Genomic DNA, 20,543 nt, shown 5'->3' on the forward strand with positions numbered 1-20,543 from the left:
GAACGCGTTATAACAACGGACAGGACCCATGCAATCGGTCACACACTGTCGCTTCTTTTTGACGTCATTTTCGGCTGCGACGCAAAAATCATTTTTTTTTATTTCGGAAAGCTTTCGGTACAGGAAGTAACGTTAGCTGGCTAATACAACGGGCAAGAATTAGCCACCGATCAACAAGTAACGGTAAGCGAGAATCCCTCATGTCACACCGAGTGTACATAATACTACATTTGGCCTGTTGGCATTGCCAGACAGAGGGATTCGCGCATTTAATATGAATGGGGGATGCACGATGGATGGAAGCCTCTCTCATCCGTAGCTAGCTAACGTTAGCTAGCTAGCTTGCTGTTGTTCAAGAGGGCGGTAGTGTCTTTGCTGTTGCGTGTTGTTGAGCTTTCTACTGAAAAGCTGTATATTGTCACTCGAAATCAGAGCGTAGACCTTTCTTTCAGCGAAGTTTCGCATTAGCCCACAGTGCGTCACTAGCCCACAGTATCTGATGGTCAGTCTGCCAGTCCCCATATAATGTCCATGCAACAGGATACTCCTCCTGTGATGTGCTTCTGTCTGTCAGATGTCAGCCGTCAAAAATCATTCAGTTGATGTTCAGTACCAAATGACAGATAGCTGAATAATGTCTGAATATATAATTGACATAGACAGATCTTATATGTTCATACTTCTCTTGCAGCAGGATGAACCTGGATCCTGGCTGGCTGCTGCTCCTATCCATCTCTCTGGAGGTTTGGTCAGTGCCCCTCGACCGCAATGCAACCCCCCAGGAAGCACAGCCTCCCCAGGAGGACAAACAGGAGGATAATGTGGTACGCCTTTGTTCTCTGTCTGTGTGTGTGTTGTCTGTGTGTGTATCCATGTGTGATGATGTGTGTGTGTGTGGTTGCCTGTCCGTTGCAGGACACAGGCCTATATTATGACCGGTATCTGAGAGAGGTGATTGAGGTGCTGGAGACAGATCCCCACTTCAGAGAGAAACTCCAGACTGCCAACACAGAGGACATCAAGGTCTGTCTCTCTCTCGCTCTCTATCTCTCTCTCTGTCGCTCTCTCTCTCTCTCTCTCTCTCTGTCTCCCCTGGTCTTATATTTTCTGACCTTTTATTCGTTTTTCAAAGTATTAACTCATTAAGTACCCCCTCACCTCCATGTGTAGTACCTATAATGTTACACTAGTCATCTATACTAGGGACGTGCCCCCGGTTATTCGAATATCTGAATGGACGTCAGTATTCGATTACTTAATGGTCTATTTTAACAATGAAAAGGCTTGGTCGAAAATGTCATAAAAGTATCTATGTGACATTGCTACATAGCCAACAAGGATAGACCATTACATGAAACATTTTAATAACACAACAGTTTTATGACAGTGTTTATGAGTGCGGCCCATAAAGAAGATGCTCTGGTAGACTTCACACGTGTAGCTTGTTGTTATTGTTGGTCAGTCAAAGTGGCGTTACAGTCGGAGGCTCAATGTGTAGCAAAGGAAGTGGGAGATTTCTAATCAATGCAAAATAGAATAACAATTACGGAATTAAGTTGGCTAAATGAGAAGGAGTAGGCTACAATGATCAACCAACAGGTAGGCTGTTGTTTCATATGAATGGAGTTGTCGTAGACAATTACGGGGAGTGCAGCTGTAGCCAGCTACTGTGGCCAGCTAGCTTCTTTACAACGGTTTGGTTCAGTCAAGACCGGTACTACCAGATGGTATGATAGATAACTTGTTGCTGCCATAGGTTTTATAACTAGCACGAGTCGGTTTGTCTACTTTTTCTCTCTCCCTCTGTGCCACACACAGACTGTCACACACCGGCCCCTGCTCCTCTCTCGCACCTCACTTACCCTTCTGCTGAAACGCGTAGGGTACTGTTTTCTTTAAAACATGTATTTTGACAATCCAGATATCCGAAAAAATATCATATTATTTGAATAGTGAAATAATTTCAAATGCCCATCCCTAATCTATAATGTACATACTGTATGTCGAGTATGTATAAATTCTTTGCCTATACATTCTGTCTGTATTCTGTCTATGTTCTGTTTGTTGTGGCAGCATCAAGTCACTGGGTCAAGTTGCTGGTACATGTACAGTAAATGTCCTTGGTGAATCTGATATGTGTCTGACTGACTGTCCATCTTCTTCAGAATGGTCGTCTCAGCAAGGAGCTGGACCTTGTGGGGCACCATGTTAGAACTCGTCTGGATGAGCTGAAGAGACAGGAGGTGTCTCGCCTCAGGATGCTGCTCAAAGCCAAACTGGACAGCACCAACACACAGAGTGAGGGTTTCTAAAGGCCTGGAAGACCAAGCTTATATATGTTTTCTCAGTCACTTGTTAAAACCCCTCTGTTTATCCCCAAGGTTTACAGATGGACCATGCCTCTCTGTTGAAGCAGTTTGAGCACCTGGATCCACACAATCAGAACACCTTTGAGGCCAAAGACCTTGAGCTGCTCATCTCAACGGTAATGCAGTGAGCATAGAGTCCAGGGCCTGTATTTGTATTCATAGAACATCTAAGAGTAGGTGCAGATCTAGGATCAGTTTAGCCTTTTCAAATCAAATTTTATTGGTACACATACACATTTATTGTGTACACACACACATATTTATCAGATGTTATTGTGGGTTTAGCGAAATTCTTGTGTTTCTAGCTCCAACAGTGCAGTAGTATCTAACAATTCACAACAATACACACACATCTAAAAGTAAAAGAAGGGAATGAAGAAATATATAAATGTTAGGACCAGCAATGTCGGAGTGGCATTGACTAAAATACAGTAGAAGAGAATACAGTATATACTGTACATATGAGATGAGTAAAGCAGTATGTAAACATTATTAAAGTGACTAGTGATCCATTATTAAAGTGACCAGTGATTCCATGTCGAAGTATATAGGGCAGCAGCCTCTAAGATGCAGGGTTGAGTGACCGGGTGGTAGCTGGCTAGTGATGGCTATTTAACAGTCTGATGGCCTTGAGATAGAAGCTGTTTTTCAGTCTCTCAGTCCCAGCTTTGATGCACCTGTACTGACCTCGCCTTCTGGATGATAGCGGGGTGAACAGGCTGTGGCTCGGGTGGTTGATGTCCTTTTTGGCTTTCCTGTGACATCGGGTGCTGCAGGTGTCCTGGAGGGCAGGCAGTGTGCCCCCGGTGATGTGTTGTGCAGACCGCACCACCCTCTGAAGAGCCCTGCGGTTGCGGTCAGAGAAGTTACCATACCAGGGGGTGAAACAGCCCGACGGGATTCTCTCAATTGTCAGTCTGTAAAAGTTTGAGTGTCTTAGGGGCCAAGCCGAATTTCTTCAGCCTCCTGAGGTTGAAGAGTAGTTGTTGTGCCTTCTTCACCACACTGTGTGGGTGAACCATTTCAGATTGTCAGTGATGTGTACACCGAGGAACTTGAGGGTACTATGGTGTTGAAAGCTGAGCTATAGTCAATGAACAGCATTCTTACGTAGGTATTCCTCTTGTCCAGATGGGATAGGGCAGTGTGCAGTGCGATGGCGTTTGCATCGTCTGTGGATCTATTGAGATGGTAAGCAAATTGAAGTGGGTCTAGGGTGTAAGGTAGCGGTGATATGATCCTTAACTAGCCTCTCAAAGCACTTCATGATGACAGAAGTGAGTGCTACGGGGCAATAGTCACATCTTGGGTACAGGAACAATGGTGGACATCTTGAAGGAAGTGGGGACAGCAGACTGGGATAGTGAGACATGGAATATGTCTGAAACACTCCAGACAGCTGGTCTGCACATGCTCTGAGGACGCTTCTAGGGATGACATCTGGGCTGGCATTCTTGCGAGGGTTACCACGCTTAAATGTCTTACTCACGTCAGCCACGGAGAATGAGAGCCTACAGTCCTTTGAAGCAGGCCACGTTGGTGGCACTGTTATCCTCAAAGCGGGCGAAGATGGTGTTTAGTTTGTCCGGGAGTAAGACGTCGGTGTCCGCGACATGGCTGGTTTTCCCTTTGTAATCTGTGATTGTCTGTAGACCCGGCCACATACGTCTCGTGTCTGAGCCGTTGAATTGCGACTCCACTTTGTCACTATACTGACGTTTTGCCTGTTTGATTTCCTAACGGAGAAAATTACTACACTGTTTGTATTCGACTATATTCCCAGTCACCTTGCCATGGTTAAATGCAGTCGTTTGCGCTTTCAGTTTTTTGCAACTGCTGCCATCTATCCACGGTTTCTGGTTTGGGTTTTAATAGTAATTGGGAATAACATCCTCTATACACTTCCTGATGAACTCAGTCACCGTGTCTTTGTATACGTCAATGTTATTCTGAGGTTACCCAGAACATATCCCAGTCCGCTTGATCAAAACAATCTTGAAGCATGGATTCCGATTGGTCAGACCAGCGTTGACTAGACCGTAGCATGGGTACTTCCTGTTTGAGTTTCTGCCTATAGGAAGGGAGGAGCAAAATGGAGTCGTGGTCTCATTTGCGAAGGGAGGGCCTTGTAGGCATTTCGAAAGAGTAGCAGTGGTCGAGTGTTTTACCAGAGCGAGTACTACAGCCAATGTTTTGATAGAACTTCAGTAGCGTTTCCCTCATTTGCTTTGTTAAAATCTCCAGCTACAATAAATGCAGCCTCGGGATATGTGGTTTCCAGTTTGCATAAAGTCCAGTGTAGTTCCTTGAGGGCTGTCGTGGTATTGGCTTGAGGGGGAATATACACGGCTGTGACTATAACCGAAGAGAATGAATTCACTTGGGCGGTAATACGGTCAGCATTTGAATTTGAGGTATTCTAGGTCGGGTGAACAAAGGACTTGAGTTTCTGTATGTTATCACAATCACACCATGAGTAGTTAATCATGAAACATACACCACCGCCCTTCTTCCCTGGGAGTTCTTTATTCCTGTCTGTGCAATGTACTGAGAACCCAGCTGGCTGTATGGACGGGGACATGAGAGAGCCATGATTCCGTGAAACAGAGTCACAGTCCCTGATGACTCTCTGGAGGGGGGTCCTTGCCCTGAGCTCATCTACTTTATTGTCCAGAGACTGAACATTAGCGAGTAATATACTTGGAAGCGGTGGAGGGTGTGCAAGCCTCCTGAGTATTCGGGGAAAGTCGTATTCCTGGTCGTAATGCTGGTGAGTTACTGCCACTCTGATTTCCAAAAGTTATTTCCAGCTGTATGTAATAACACAAAAAACGTTCTGGGCTAATAAAGTAAGAACTAACACACAAAAAAACAAAATACTGCAAAGTTGCTCAAGCGCTAGAAGCAGAGCTGCCATGTCTGTCTGTCGGCACCATCTTGCCATCTTTTATCATAATTAATGCGATTATATTGGGTGCTAATCCTAGATCAGCATTCCTACTCTGGAATGCGTTATGAATACAGACCCTGATAATTATCTACTTGTATCATGACCCTGGTGTTGATGTACTTCATTATCCCCTCATCCTTGTCCTCTGTCTCCCTGCTAGGCCAATGTACAGTACCAGTCAAAAGTTTGGACACACTTCCTAATTCAAGGGTTTTTCTTTATTTTTTACTATTTTCTACATTGTAGAATAATAGTGAAGACATCAAACTATGAAATAGCACATATGTAATCATGTAGTAACCAAAAAAGTGTTAAACAAATCAAAATAGATTTTAGATTCTTCAAAGTAGCCACCCTTTTCCTTGATGACAGCTTTGCACATGCTTGGCATTCTCTCAACCAGCTTCATGAGGAATGGTTTTCCAACAGTCTTGAAGGAGTTCCCACATATGCTGAGCATTTGTTGGCTGCTTTCCCTTCACTCTGTGGTCCAACTCATCCCAAACCATCTCAATTGGGTAGAGGTCAGGTGATTGTGGAGGCCAGGTCATCTGATGCAGCACTCCATCTCTCCTTCTTGGTCAAATAGCCATTACACAGCCTGGAGGGATGTTTCGGGTCATTGTCCTGTTGAAAAACAAATAGTAGTCCCACTAAGCGCAGACCAAATGGGAGGGCGTATCACTGCAGAATGCTATGGTACCCATGCTGGTTAAGTGTGTCTTGAATTCTGAATAAATCACAGACAGTGTCACCAGCAGTGCACCATCACACCTCCTCCATGCTTCACGGTGGGAACCACACATGCGGAGATCATCTGTTCACCTACTCTGCGTCTCACAAAGACACGGCGGTTGGAACCAAATATCTCAAATTTGGACTCATCAGACCAAAGGACATATTTCCACCGATCTAATGTCCATTGCTCATGTTTCTTGGCCCAAGCAAGTCTCTTCTTTTTGGTGTCCTTTGGTAGTGGTTTCTTTGCAGCAATTTGACCATTTAGACCTAATTCACGCAGTCTCCTCTGAACTGTTGATGTGTCTGTTACTTGAACTCTGTGAAGCATTTATTTGTGCTGCAATCTGAGGTGTAGTTAACGCTAATTAATTTATCCTCTGCAGCAGAGGGAACTCTGGATCTTCCTTTCCTGTGGCGGTCCTCATGAGAGCCAGTTTCATCATAGTACTTGATGGTTTTTCCAACTGCACTTGAAGAAACGTTCAATGTTCTTGAAATGTTCCGGATTGACTGACCTTAATGTCTTAAGGTAATGATGGACTGTTGTTTTCTCTTTGCTCAAATGCATTAAGAAGGAAAGAAATTCCACAAATTAACTTTTAACAAGGCACACCAGTTAATTGAAATGCATTCCAGGTGACTACCTCATGAAGCTGGTTGAGAGAATGCCAAGAGTGTGCAAAGCTGTCATCAAGGCAAAGGGTGGCTACTTTGAAATATCTCAAATACATTTTGATTTGTTTATCACTTTGTGGTTACTACATGATTCCATATGTGTTATTTCATAGTTTGTCTTCACTATTATTGTACATCGTAGAAACAAATTAAGGAGTATGTGTGTCCAAAATTTTGATTAGTTCTGTACATCAGTATCCCCCTTGTCCTCTGTCTCCCTGCTAGGCCAATGTACATCAGTATCTCCCTCATCCTTGTCCTCTTGTCTCCCTGCTAGGCCAATGTACATCAGTATCTCCCTCATCCTTGTCCTCTTGTCTCCCTGCTAGGCCAATGTACATCAGTATCTCCCTCATCCTTGTCCTCTGTCTCCCTGCTAGGCCAATGTACATCAGTATCTCCCTCATCCTTGTCCTCTGTCTCCCTGCTAGGCCAATGCACATCAGTATCTCCCTCATCCTTGTCCTCTTGTCTCCCTGCTAGGCCAATGTACATCAGTATCCCCCTCATCCTTGTCCTCTTGTCTCCCTGCTAGGTCAATGTATTTCAGTATCCCCCTCATCCTTGTCCTCTGTCTCCCTGCTAGGCCAATGTACATCAGTATCCCCCTCATCCTTGTCCTCTGTCTCCCTGCTAGGCCAATGTACATCAGTATCTCCCTCATCCTTGTCCTCTGTCTCCCTGCTAGGCCAATGTACATCAGTATCCCCCTCATCCTTGTCCTCTGTCTCCCTGCTAGGCCAATGTACATCAGTATCCCCCTCATCCTTGTCCTCTTGTCTCCCTGCTAGGCCAATGTACATCAGTCTCTCCCTCATCCTTGTCCTCTGTCTCCCTGCTAGGCCAATGTACATCAGTATCCCCCTCATCCTTGTCCTCTTGTCTCCCTGCTAGGTCAATGTACATCAGTATCCCCCTCATCCTTGTCCTCTGTCTCCCTGCTAGGCCAATGTACATCAGTATCCCCCTCATCCTTGTCCTCTGTCTCCCTGCTAGGCCAATGTACATCAGTATCTCCCTCATCCTTGTCCTCTGTCTCCCTGCTAGGCCAATGTACATCAGTATCCCCCTCATCCTTGTCCTCTGTCTCCCTGCTAGGCCAATGTACATCAGTATCCCCCTCATCCTTGTCCTCTTGTCTCCCTGCTAGGCCAATGTACATCAGTCTCTCCCTCATCCTTGTCCTCTGTCTCCCTGCTAGGCCAATGTACATCAGTATCCCCCTCATCCTTGTCCTCTGTCTCCCTGCTAGGCCAATGTACATCAGTATCTCCCTCATGCTTGTCCCCTGCCTCCCTGCTAGGCCAATGTACATCAGTATCCCCCTCATCCTTGTCCCCTGCCTCCCTGCTAGGCCACTAAAGACCTAGAGAACTACGATGCAGAGAGACACGATGAGTTCAAACGCTATGAGATGCTGAAGGAGCACGAGAGACGGGAGTACCTCAAGGGTCTAGACCAGGAGAAGAGAGATGAGGAGGAGAAGAGGATGGAGGAGCTGAAGGATAAACACCGCAAGCACCCCAAGGTCAACGCTCCGGTGAGAGAGAAAGACGGGGAGAGCGAGTAAAATGGAGGGAATGCTTTTTGTATGCGAGACCAGTAGAATGGAATCTCTTTTCTATCTCTCCATCAGGGCAGTGTAGCTCAACTGCGTGAGGTATGGGAGGAGACTGATGGGCTGGACCCAACAGAGTTTAACCCAAAGACCTTCTTCAAACTGCATGGTCAGTTAAGCTGCACTCTACTATTACATGATAATGACATTTTGTATGTGTTCAAATAATGTTTATTTTCCTCCCTGTAGATGCAAATGGAGATGGTGTTTTAGATGAGCAGGAACTAGAGGCCCTCTTTGCCAAAGAGGTAACGCACATTCCCCTCACGTATGTGTGTGTGTGTGTGTGACCGTGCGGTATAGTAACAGCCCTCTCCTGCCCTCTACCACCAGCTGGAGAAGGTCTACGACCCAAAGAATGAGGAGGATGATATGATGGAGATGGAGGAAGAGAGGCTGAGGATGAGGGAGCATGTCATGAAGAACGTTAGTATTGTTTGGATTTCTGTCTTTCTCTGTTTTAACCCACTGTTCATGTTTTTCCTTGTTTCTGTGTCTTTATCCCTCTCCTCTGTCTGTTCACCTCTCATCCTTTCACTCTGTCTGTTCACTCTCTGTCTGTTCACTCTCTGTCTGTTCACTCTGTCTGTTCACCTCTCATCCTTTCACTCTGTCTGTTCACTCTCTGTCTGTTCACTCTCTGTCTGTTCACTCTCTGTCTGTTCACTCTCTGTCTGTTCACTCTCTGTCTGTTCACACTCTGTCTGTTCACTCTCTGTCTGTTCACCTCTCATCCGTTCACTCTGTCTGTTCACCTCTCATCCGTTCACTGTCTGTCAGTTCACCTCTCATCCGTTCACTGTCTGTCAGTTCACCTCTCATCCGTTCACTGTCTGTCAGTTCACCTCTCATCCGTTCACTCTCTGTCGGTTCACCTCTCATCCGTTCACTCTCTGTCGGTTCACCTCTCATCCGTTCACTCTCTGTCGGTTCACCTCTCATCCGTTCACTCTCTGTCGGTTCACCTCTCATCCGTTCACTCTCTGTCGGTTCACTCTGTCTGTTATCTATTACTTTTTTCAGCTGTTTTCTGTTTTGACAGGTGGACATCAATCAAGATCGACTCGTCAGCCTGGAAGAGTTCCTTAAATCAACAGACAAGAAAGAGTTCAACAACCCTAAAGAATGGGATGTAAGTGAGTGAGGGACATTGGGTCGTTTTCTAGTTTGTGTGTTGAGTCATGTCAGACTCGTCTTCCCCATCCCTCCAGACTTTAGATGACACCAAGCCGGTGTTCACAGAGGCTGAGCTCCAGCGGTTTGAGGCGGAGCTGCGGACTAAGGAGGAGGAGCTGGGTAGGAGGGCGGAGTCTCTTCGTCAGGAGCAGGATCTGCTGAAGGAGAGGGGCAAGGCCCTGGAGGCCCAGAGACGAGAGTACCAACAGGTGGATAGCCATACTATGAACAGCCAAATACTGTAGAATAAGCCATACTGTCACTATAGCGATTATATCTTCAATGAAATATGAAACTATGAGTAGCCATATGATGAAATGTTTGTCTAATTCTGTCAGGCAGTACTAGAGATGTCTCAGAGGAAGGAGAAACAGGCAGTGGAGGGGCAGCCTCCTACGGGTCCTAACGGAGAATTACAGTTCCACCAAGAGATGCAGAAACTGGAAGATCAAGGTGAACGGGATAGACGAGATAAAAAGGGCAGGGATGGAGTGAGTTGGGGACATTTTTGCTTTTGTTTCATCTGAAGGGTTCTTTCAGTAATGGAATGTTCTCTCTGGCGCTCTCATTCAGGTGCTAAAGCTCCTGTTGAACAAGAAGTCCAAGAGGCCCAGAATAACCTGCCTGCAGAACCACCACAGAACCTGCCCATACACACCTAATGCAGCACTCTGGTACACATAGGGTTGCAATGGGAGGGTATATTACTGGAAACTTTCTAAGTTTACCAGTAAACCACCAGAATTTTTGTAACTTTCAAGAAATATATGGAATTTTATCAGATGACATCTCTTTTTTTGGTACTTCAGATTATCACAGGTGTTTGTGAGCGTGGTTACATGCGCAACATAATTTGATTTTGTTTAAAACATTTACATGCTTTGCAAGAAGAACGATTTCCCATCCTGTTTACATCTGAAATCAGGCTACTGATGGGACTTCAGATAAATTCCCGAAAATCAGCAATCTAAAAAAATGTTAGACCACAGTTGGAACATATAAAGTTTGTATGTCAAAACAATTTCTAATATCCATACTTGTTTTTCCAAATTCACGCATAAGAGGGAGTCTTGCGCTACCGGTGCTGGCTGCAAATCAAATACACGGCTAGAATGCAATCATTTCAAAGATTTCCTAGAAAACCAGATGTTTTAATCGGCGTATGCTTACATAGATTTTGACCGTACGCCAATTCAAGATAAGCAGAGTAAGGTGTTCACATGACTATTTCCACACTTGGCCTACTGCCTTAATCAGTTTAATATTGAATTATTAGTGTGCATGTAAACATACTCATGAATTATCTCTGGCCCTCTGTGTGGCCTTATCAGATGTCAAATATATACAATAACTAAATCAGATGACAAAGCTGTAAAACATCCTAAATATAAACCATCAACGTAGTGAATGTCATTGGTGTTTAATATCAGGGTTTCAGAATAAAATATCCTTTATTTCTTTTACACACACTTTTATTTTACTATGTCAATATATCTTTTTGTAAATATTTTGGGGTCAAACTGGTGGCAGTTGTGAAAAAATACAATAGTTTGAAAAGTTTGTGGAGTGAATTGAAAACAATGCAATTGTTGATTAGATGCTTTTCCAAAATTATTTAGGCTATTTTTCTCTTGAACCATATAGTCTATCCACTAGAAACTCATGGAAATTATGGTCACAGATATAAAAAATGTTATACTATATATGAATAACATTTTTTTTAGTTCAAGTATAAATCACCAAAGTTACCATAGATTACCTGTTATTTACCAAAATTACGGAGGATTCCAGTAACTTTGGTAAAATAGTGGTAGCTGTGCAACCCTAGATACACACACGCTCTCGCAGGAACACATCTCTTTCACTGACACACATGTCCAGATGGGTACAGCAGATGACATCATACAGCACAAGCGCACAACCCCAGTCAGTCAAGCACATCGTACCGTCCCCTGGCACAGTCCTGGTGTTTACCTATCTCTGTGGTTTACATTTGATCTCAATAAATTATTCAACTCAATGGACCTAGCCTTCTTCATTTTTAAATTCTCTGTCATGCCTGTGAAATGACTGTCTATAGATATTCTGCCCTTATCTTGTCTGTGTTGTATACCTAGCATACTATTTCCACTGTTGCACCCCCAAATGTCAAATTATGGATTTGTGACCCCTGACCCTTTTCCAGATGAGGTACATTGTTTGAATATTTAATTCCCAATCCCTTCTGCTTTCACACTCCTCTAGTTGACCTTTGACCTCTCATGCCAATGACTCATTTGTCTATTGGTCACTAGGATCTTGCATGCTTCTGTACATTGTTGTTATTCCAGCCTTGTCCCTTCTGTCATCACCCTTCTTATTTGAAATGTATTTGAAACATTCTGTTGTAGTAATGAATCCCTTTGGTGTCTCTGTACTGTGCTCTCTTTTCCTCTGCTGTTGTCCAGTGGTATGGTTCCCTGGGGAGTATGTGCTCATTGTTGTTGTCTCCCATAGAATGGGTCCCCTGGCACACAGTGCATTCCTACCCTGCATTCCATTTCTCTGACCCCCGGTGACCTCAATGATGACCTCACTGCCCCTTCTTTCTGGGTGGCAATACAGCTGTCAATCACTCCACTGCTGGTGATGTCACTGCTCAGGGATGGACACATCTGTGTGTTTAGCAACATCTGCACTGTCATTTTTCTTCAAAATGTTATATTTTTTATTCTCAGTCTGGTAGTAGGTGGGACATGTATGTGACAACATCAAGGAGAGACAGCTGGATGTAATCTCAAGTTATGAGCAACATAAGTTCTATATGTGACCATTTTGAACATCTATATGGTTGGACAACATGCAGTACCAGAGCAACACAGCAGATTATGGTAGACACTGATCAAACTGAGTGTCCCTCACACAGATTTATGTAACTGTCATTCCTTTTTTATCTATAAAGGAATCATCTTTCAGCTTTGATATTTACAGCTCCTCGCCTCCATCTTGGAGTTTGGGGGGGGGTTACTTCATGAGTTGGTTATGGAAGTGACCTGTGTTACCTTGTTATTATGTGTCCAATGTCTATTGCCTGAGGCACAGCACAGCCTCTGTTCTCATGTGTTAGTTCTCTGGATGGAACAACTGCCTGTCTCTCTGCTTGTGACCTTTGGAACCTGAAGGAATCACCAGATAATAATAGGAAATGATAGCATTATGGAATGATCCTAGTATTAGATATAGTGCTGATGCTGCTGACACATGTCTTCTTCACCATCATCTCCAGATCAGAGACGGTCACATTTTCAACCTCTCCCTGTCTGAGTCTGTGATACCAACATGTTTCAAGCAGACCACCATAGTCCCTGTGCCCAAGAACTCTAAGGTAACCTGCCTAAATGACTACCGACCCGTAGCACTCACGTCTGTAGTCATGAAATGCTTTAAAAGGCTGGTCATGGCTCACATCAACACCATTATCCCAGAAACCCTAGACCCACTCCAATTTGCATACCTCCCCAACAGATCCACAGATGACGCAATCTCTATTGCGCTCCACACTGCCCTTTCCCACCTGGACAAAAGGAACACATATGTGAGAATGCTATTCATTGACTACAGCTCAGCGTTCAACACCATAGTGCCCGCAAAGCTCATCAATAAGCTAAGGACCCTGGGACTAAACACCTTCCTCTGCAACTGGATCCTGGACTTCCTGATGACCGCCCCCAGGTAGTAAGGGTAGGTAACGACACATCCGCCACACTGATCCTCAACACTGGGGCCCCTCAGGGGTGCGTGCTCAGTCCCCTCCTGTACTCCCTGTTCACTCATGACTGCACGGCCAGGCACGACTCCAACACTGTCATTAAGTTTGCTGATGACACAACAGTGGTAGGAGTGATCACAGACAACGATGAGACAGCCTATAGGGAGGAGGTCAGAGACCTGGCCATGTGGTGCCAGGACAACAACCTCTCCCTCAACATGATCAAGACAAAGGAGATGATTGTGGACTACAGGAAAAGGAGGACCGAGCAGTCCCCCATTCTCATCGATGGGGCTGTCGTGGAGCAGGTTGAGAGCTTCAAGTTCCTTGGCGTCCACATCACCAACAAACTAACATGGTCCAAGCACACCAAGACAGTCGTGAAGAGGGCACGACAAAACCTATTCCCCCTCAAGAGACTGAAAAGATTTGGCATGGGTCCTCAGATCTTCAAAAGGTTCTACAGCTGCACAATCGAGAGCATCCTGAAGGGTTGCATCACTGCCTGGTATGGCAACTGCTCGGCCTCCGACCGCAAGGCACTACAGTGGGTAGTGCGTACAGCCCAGTACCTCACCGGGGCCAAGCTTCCTGCCATCCAGGACCTCTATACCAAGCGGTGTCAGAGGAAGACCATAAAAATGGTCAAAGACTCCAGCCACCCTAGTCATAGACTGTTCTCTCTGCTACCGCACGACAAGTGGTACCAGAGCGCCGGTACTAGGTCCACAAGGCTTCTAAACAGTTCTACTCCCAAGCCATAAGACTCCTGAACATCTAATCAAATGGCTACCCAGACTATTTGCATTCCCCCCCACCCTTATACACTGCTGCTACTCTCTGTTATTATTTATGCATAGTCACTTTAATAACTCTACCTACATGTACATATTACCTCAATTACCTCGACACCGGTGCCCCCGCACATTGACTCTGTACTGGTACCCCCTGTATATAGCCCCGCTATTGTTATTTTACAGCTGCTCTTCAATTATTTGTTATTCTTATCGTTTACTTTTTTTTAAGGTATTTTCTTAAAACTGCATAGTTGGTTAAGGGCTTGTAAGTAAGCATTTCACTGTAAAGTCTACACCTGTTGTATTTGGCGCATGTTTTTTTATTTATTTTATTTTATTTGTAATTAGGCCATGGTGCAGTATCCATATTTGCCTGCAGAGGGAGACATCGAGTCAGTGCAGAAACAGCACAAATGTGGAAAGATATGGACACTACTTTCTGTCGTTAGCCTCACTCTCCTAGCTTTGTAGAAAAACACCCATACCTTTGGGCTGTTTACCAAACCAATATGCCTTCAGATCAATACAATTTAATTCTGTCCAGTTCTTCACTTTAATCCTGCAATGGTCTTTCTGTTAGACATTGTGCTGAGCTTTCACTAATAGTCCTTATTCAGATAAAGGTAGATTAAAAAGCACATACATTTTCCAATTCACAGTGTGTGGGTGAACTTCTCATCTGGTCTGGTGTCTTCTGAGGGGAGGCATCAGTGTCAGCCAGTCCTCTCCCTGCAACAGCAAGGTATAGGACAGAGAGTTGCTGAAACCTGTTATGTCATATGTGTCCTATCCATTGTCACTATCTGCACACTGTGGAATCTCAGAGAGCAAGTCTTTGGAATAATAACAGTATTTGTGATTTGGCATGAGTTGGACGAGGGATTTAAATGTTGATAATGGGAAGATCAAGTGTCTTCTTAATACGGTCATTGGCCAAAGAGTGGTGGATTAGAAAGGGCATCATGGGAGACAGGGACTGAGGATCTGTTTGGCTCTCTATGAGGTCAGACTGCTGCCACCTCTGGTCTGACCCTGACCTTAGTCTGACCTGGAAGGAGAGAGGGAGAGAGAGGGGTGTGCGTGTTTTATATGATAAACTATGCAATGGACACACTTTTCTGTCTGACAATTATTCTTCTTGACATCACATCTGTACTTATCTGAAGTGGGGACCCACAGACTTACTCAGACTATTGACACATTTATTCTACTAAGTGTCTCGATGATGCAATAGCTTTCTGTCTCTTCTCCAAAGGAAAGATTATTGCCTATTTGAATGCTCTCTCTGTGCATTACAATGACATCATCCTCTAAGAGAAAATTACGTCATCCCTTCCGGGACCCTTCTCACCGCCCCAACCAATTGAGCTGAAACAAATGTAATTTTTTTCTATTGGCCCTGCCAGTTCCAGAAAACGCCTTCCCTTGCCTTTGGTTGGTTGAAGTGTAACTGATGCCCTGTGGTGATTGGTGTCAACTGCACATCTGTCTGTGCGTCCGACCATGAGAAGAATACAGAGGTGGAGATGACTAGCGGGTAGTTTGGTTTTAACATTTATAGACCATTTGCATTTCTGTAGAAATACGTTCAAAATCCATGATATATACACAGTTGAATTTAGAAAGATCTGAAAATAACACCGTCTTTTATCATAAACCATATTCAGGCCTAAACATTTAACGACCCACTCTGCACAACAAAACATTCAATGGTGAAATATGTTGAAGACAAAAAGGAATATTTGTGATATACATAGTTTATTATGGGGAGTCACGGTCAAAAAGCCAGTGTGAGCAATAGGTGAGTTTTGAGCCGTGAATGACGCAGTTCTCATACTAGACACCAGAGGGGGAGAATGTTTCACTGTTGCCGACATTATGAGGCTGTAGAAGTTATTAGTCCTTCTCTGATTTCCATACATGTCGGGTCTAACGTTGAATGTGAGTGTAATTTTAATGTGTGTCAATGTAAAATGAAATCACGACAGTGCCCTCATGAGTGTGTGCGTGCGCGCTCCCATGCATGATCAATTAATTGTATAGCCCCGCGTGCGTGAGTGGGCGCGTGAGAGCTGCGAGTTTGTTTCTTTAAGACCCAGCACCTTTTTATCCGAGGGAGGGAGGGAGGGATGGATGGAGAGAATGAGGAGAGAATGAGGAGAGGGAGAAAGACGGAGGTTGTCTATGGTGAGGTGTAACGTCGCTCGCGCCCAGTGCCATCGTTTACATGTGTGAGAAGGGAGAGGGGAGGGGGTTGCTTGCTGGCAACTGGGTTTTCACGGCGATACGACTTTTAACGGCGAGATGCCCGGATGGGGTAAATGGGAATTATGTATTTTTTGCTTTCGACGATGACAAGGGTGAGATAAGATTCTGAATACAACATTGGTATCTGACATTTAATTAACGTTGTGAGATGGAGCTGTGCATGATCGGCCAGCTGTTTTTGAGGAGGGGGATGGAGAGGGGGTGAGGCGGTGGGGTGTAACGGGATGCTTCATTACCTACAATATAATTGGGACATTTAAGAATAGAAGAATGCATAATCTTTCATTTGTGCGTATAGCCTTTATTTCGTTTGCAGAATAATTTGCATAGAGACCATTGGAAGGAAATCGGATGGGAAGAGGCTCTAGGCTACATAGCCTAAATACATGACATCTTCTGTTTTATTTTATTCACGTCGCTTTTCTGTTGTGACTGTGGTTTTAATTTATTAGGCCTAACATAGACCCTTCTCGCTAAATATATTTTCAGATTGTAACATACATGACAGTGTGAAGACAGAGGTTATTATGAGACAGAGATATATTCCCTTCTACAGACTACACATAGTCCATAATTACAATGATGACAATTTAAATTCAAATACGTTATGAGACTGCCCCGCATAAATACATCGGTCTGTCTATCTCTGTAGTCTATTAAGGGATACATCCGGCTCGCTTATTTTACCCATGATCCCCCTACTGAACGAGATGGCCAGGCTAAGGCTACAGCGTAACCCTCCATGACTCTCATTTCCGTGTATAACGCGCATCCACGATTAGCATTATGACTAATCGGCTGTATGGACAGATAAGAGCAGAGACCGATGGATACATAGCTTCAGACAGACGTGTGCAACGGAGTAGGTTGCCGTGGATGCTGGACAGAATTTATGCAATAGGCTCCAACTATGTATTCTCCTGATTAGTCATTGTGGTGGAACAGAGATAGGTGTGTGTGTGTTTGATGTCCAATGAGTGTGTGAAGTGTGTGTGTGAGAGAGAGATAGAAGAGAGAGAGAGAGAGCATGTGTTTGTGTGCAGGCCTGCATGTGTGTGGAGGTTGATTAGACAGAATTTTTCCCCATCAAGTCAAATGCTTTCATTGTGCAGTACATAAGCTACAGTAGGTGTCTTAATTGTTTGGCCCGCTCTGTAAACAGCTGCTTCCAACTGGCTATGACAGATTTGATTTGGTCATTATCATCTGGTTTTGTGTCTGTACTGGCCACCCCATCATCTCACCTGGTCCACCCACATCTCAGAAAAGGGGTTCTCCACTTCCTCCTCTTCCAGCCTGGATTGTCTTCATGATGTTGGTTACTAACAAACTGTTCTCTAAAATCTGTTGCATTATTAGATCCAAGGATGAGGCTCTTTCAACTTGTCAATTACAATTATATAAGTTGATTGAGAGTTTAATGGAAAAACACTATTATTTCTCTCTTCCTTTCCCCTGTTTCTCTCTACCTTTCCCCGGTTTCCGATCATCTTGTTCTCTATTTTCCAGCTGCTTCTCTCATCTGTCTGAAGACCACCCTGGGGTGTCCGAGGCCCTCCACTACACCTGCCCTCCCTCTTGCCCCTTCCCTAAACTCTTAGACACCCCCATGGCCTCCTCCTAACTCGCCCTACCACTCTAGACCCTGCCTTTGGAAACCTAACTGCACCCCACCCAAAGACACACACCGCACCCCAAGGTACCTCACAATTACCTGGGCCCTGTCACTCAGCCAGACTCACTGAGACAACCAATCAGTTGTTATCACCACAAGCAGAGAGCCAATCAGGTGTTTGCCAGACACATCAGAGCTATTCCTATTGTAGCAATACATCCAAAGGAGCTAATTCGGTGAAGCCAGGAAGTAGAGATGAGGAAGTAGCAAGGTACAGACAAGCCGTTAACCAACCAAACACAGGCTTGTTAGTGATGACTGTGACGTCTTATTCATAGAGAGGTGAGGTACAGAGGAGAGAGAAGGGTAACAGAGTGCCACCATTCTGCTTGCCTGTCTACCAACCTCTCTCACATAGTAACAGGAGAAAAGGACAAGGACACAAACAAAAGAGAGAGACCAAGGGCCAAAGCTAGGCAGAGAGAAATAGAGAGAGAGAGACAAAAGAGAATAGAGTGCCCTTCACACCTTACCTCATACAAGCATACACACTTGAAAAGAAATTCTGTGGGCTCCTTGAAGCAAATTCTCCCAGAACAATCCCACACTCTCCACCGACACTCACCAACTTTCAGCTAACACCCCACACACTCTCCGGCCTCAAGATGATGTGCGAGGTGATGCCCACCATCTCTGAGGATGGGCGTGGCGGGAGTGGGGGAGGGCCTTCCTCTCCGGGAGGGAGTGGCGGGGGAATGGGAGGCGGTATGGGGGGAATGGGGGGTGGGTACGGGGGCAGAGGGGAGTCCCGGGGCGGAGGTGACGAGGGGGGCAGCACAGGGAATCTGGAGTCTCTGATGGTGAACATGCTGACGGAGAGGGAGAGGCTGCTGGACAGCCTGAGGGAGACCCAGGACAGTCTGGGGACAGCCCAGCTTCGACTCCGAGACCTGGGCCATGAGAAGGACTCCCTCTCGAGACAGCTGTCCATCGCCCTACCACAGGTACACATGGGGAGGGGGGATGTGTCTGTGTGTGTGTGTGTGTGTGTGTGTACATTCGTGCGTCTGTGTTTGCGTGTGCACTTGCGTATGTGGCTGCCTGTGTGTGTGTGTTTCTGTGTGCATGAGTGTGTGTCATATGTGTGTTTACATACTAAGTGTGAGATCTGGACAAAGAATCTATAGAGACCTTCCTCTTGCCTCGCTGCTAACACATTGTGAGTGTGAAAAAGAGAGAGTGAGTGTATACTGTGCATTCGGAAAGTATTCAGACCCCTTGACTTTTTTCACATTATGTTACGTTACAGCCTTATTCTAAAATTGATTAAATTAAATATTTCCCTCATCAATCTACACACAATATCCCATAATGACAAAGTGAAAACAGGTTTTTAGAAAAAATAAATCAATTAAATGAAATACCTTATTTACATAAGTCTTCAGACCCTTTGCTATGAGACTCCATCCTGTTTGTTTGGGCTCAGGTGCATCCTGTTTCCATTGATCATCCTTGAGGTGTTTCTACAACTTGATTGGAGTCCACCTGTGGTAAATTTAATTGATTGGACATGATTTGGAAACGCACACACCTGTCTATATAAGGTCCCACAGTTGACAGTGGCCTCCATCATTATTAAATGGAAGAAGTTTGGAACCATCAAGACTCTTCCTAGAGCTGGCTCCCTGGCCAAACTGAGCAATCGTGGGAGAAGGGCCTTGGTCAGGGAGGTGACCAAGAACCCGATGGTCACTCTGACAGAGCTCAAGAGTTCCTCTGTGGAGAAGGAAGGACCTTCCAGAAGGACAACCATCTCTGCAGCACCACCAATCAGACCTTTATGGTAGAGTGGCCAGACGGAAGCCACTCCTCAGTAAAAGGGACATGACAGCCCGCTTGGAATTTGCCAAAAGGCACCTAAAGGACTCTCAGACCACTAGAAACAAGATTCTCTGGTCTGATGAAACCAAGATTGAACTCTTCGGCCTGAATGCCAAGTGTCACGTCTGGAGGAAACCTGGCACCATCCCTACGGCAAAGCATGGTGGTTGCAGCATCATGCTGTGGGGATGTTTTTCAGTGACATGGATTGGGAGACTAGTCAGGATCGAGGGAATGAACAGAGCAAAGTACAGAAAACCTGCTCCAGAGCGCTCAGGACCTCAGACTGGGGAATAGGTTCACCTTCCAACAGGACAACGACCCTAAGCACACAGCCAAGACTACGCAGGAGTGGCTTCGGGACAACTCTCTGAATGTCCTTGAGTGGCCCAGCCAGAGCCCGAACTTGAACCTGATTGAACATCTCTGGAGAGACCTGAAAATGCTGTGCAGCGACGCTCCCCATCCAACCTGACAAAACTTGAGAGGATCTGCAGAGAAGAATGGGAGAAACTCCCCAAATACAGGTGTGCCAAGCTTGTAGTGTCATACCCAAGAAGACTCGAGGCTGTAATCGCTGCCAAAGGTGCTTCAACAAAGTACTGAGTAAAGGGTCTGAATACTTATGTAAATGTTATATTTCTATTTTTTATGCTCAGACTTTAACATGGTTCTGGCTTTATGTTGCTTCTCTTATCCATACTG

At 45.0% G+C, this 20,543-nt stretch overlaps 2 protein-coding genes across 3 annotated transcripts in view; both read left to right on the forward strand.

Annotated features, from left to right (window-relative positions):
- Window positions 1-55: 55 nt before the first annotated feature.
- LOC100195382 (nucleobindin 1) lies at window positions 56-11,553 on the forward strand. Of its 2 annotated transcripts, none has more exons than XM_045719454.1 (13): window positions 56-183; window positions 695-824; window positions 916-1,023; window positions 2,166-2,298; window positions 2,382-2,485; window positions 8,090-8,275; window positions 8,372-8,462; window positions 8,543-8,601; window positions 8,687-8,779; window positions 9,396-9,485; window positions 9,565-9,738; window positions 9,868-9,982; window positions 10,103-11,549. In XM_045719454.1, exons 2-13 carry the CDS (start codon window positions 696-698, stop codon window positions 10,189-10,191), a joined length of 1,371 nt encoding a protein of 456 aa, XP_045575410.1. In that variant the 5' UTR covers window positions 56-183; window position 695; the 3' UTR covers window positions 10,192-11,549. The 2 variants fall into 2 exon arrangements, with proteins under 2 accessions (XP_045575410.1, NP_001133883.1); NM_001140411.1 differs by having other exon boundaries at window positions 140-183; window positions 692-824; window positions 10,103-11,553.
- Window positions 11,554-16,226: 4,673 nt separating this feature from the next.
- Window positions 16,227-20,543, forward strand: part of LOC106593156 (liprin-alpha-3) — a 35,784-nt gene continuing 31,467 nt past the window's right edge. Inside the window, exons 1-2 of the mRNA XM_045720221.1 lie at window positions 16,227-16,434; window positions 17,852-18,961. Coding sequence (XP_045576177.1) covers window positions 18,623-18,961 — 339 coding nt within the window. The 5' untranslated portion in view covers window positions 16,227-16,434; window positions 17,852-18,622. The remainder of the gene's footprint in view (window positions 16,435-17,851; window positions 18,962-20,543) is intronic.

This window comes from Salmo salar, chromosome ssa06 (assembly GCF_905237065.1).
Source record: "Salmo salar chromosome ssa06, Ssal_v3.1, whole genome shotgun sequence".
NCBI lineage: Eukaryota > Metazoa > Chordata > Actinopteri > Salmoniformes > Salmonidae > Salmo > Salmo salar.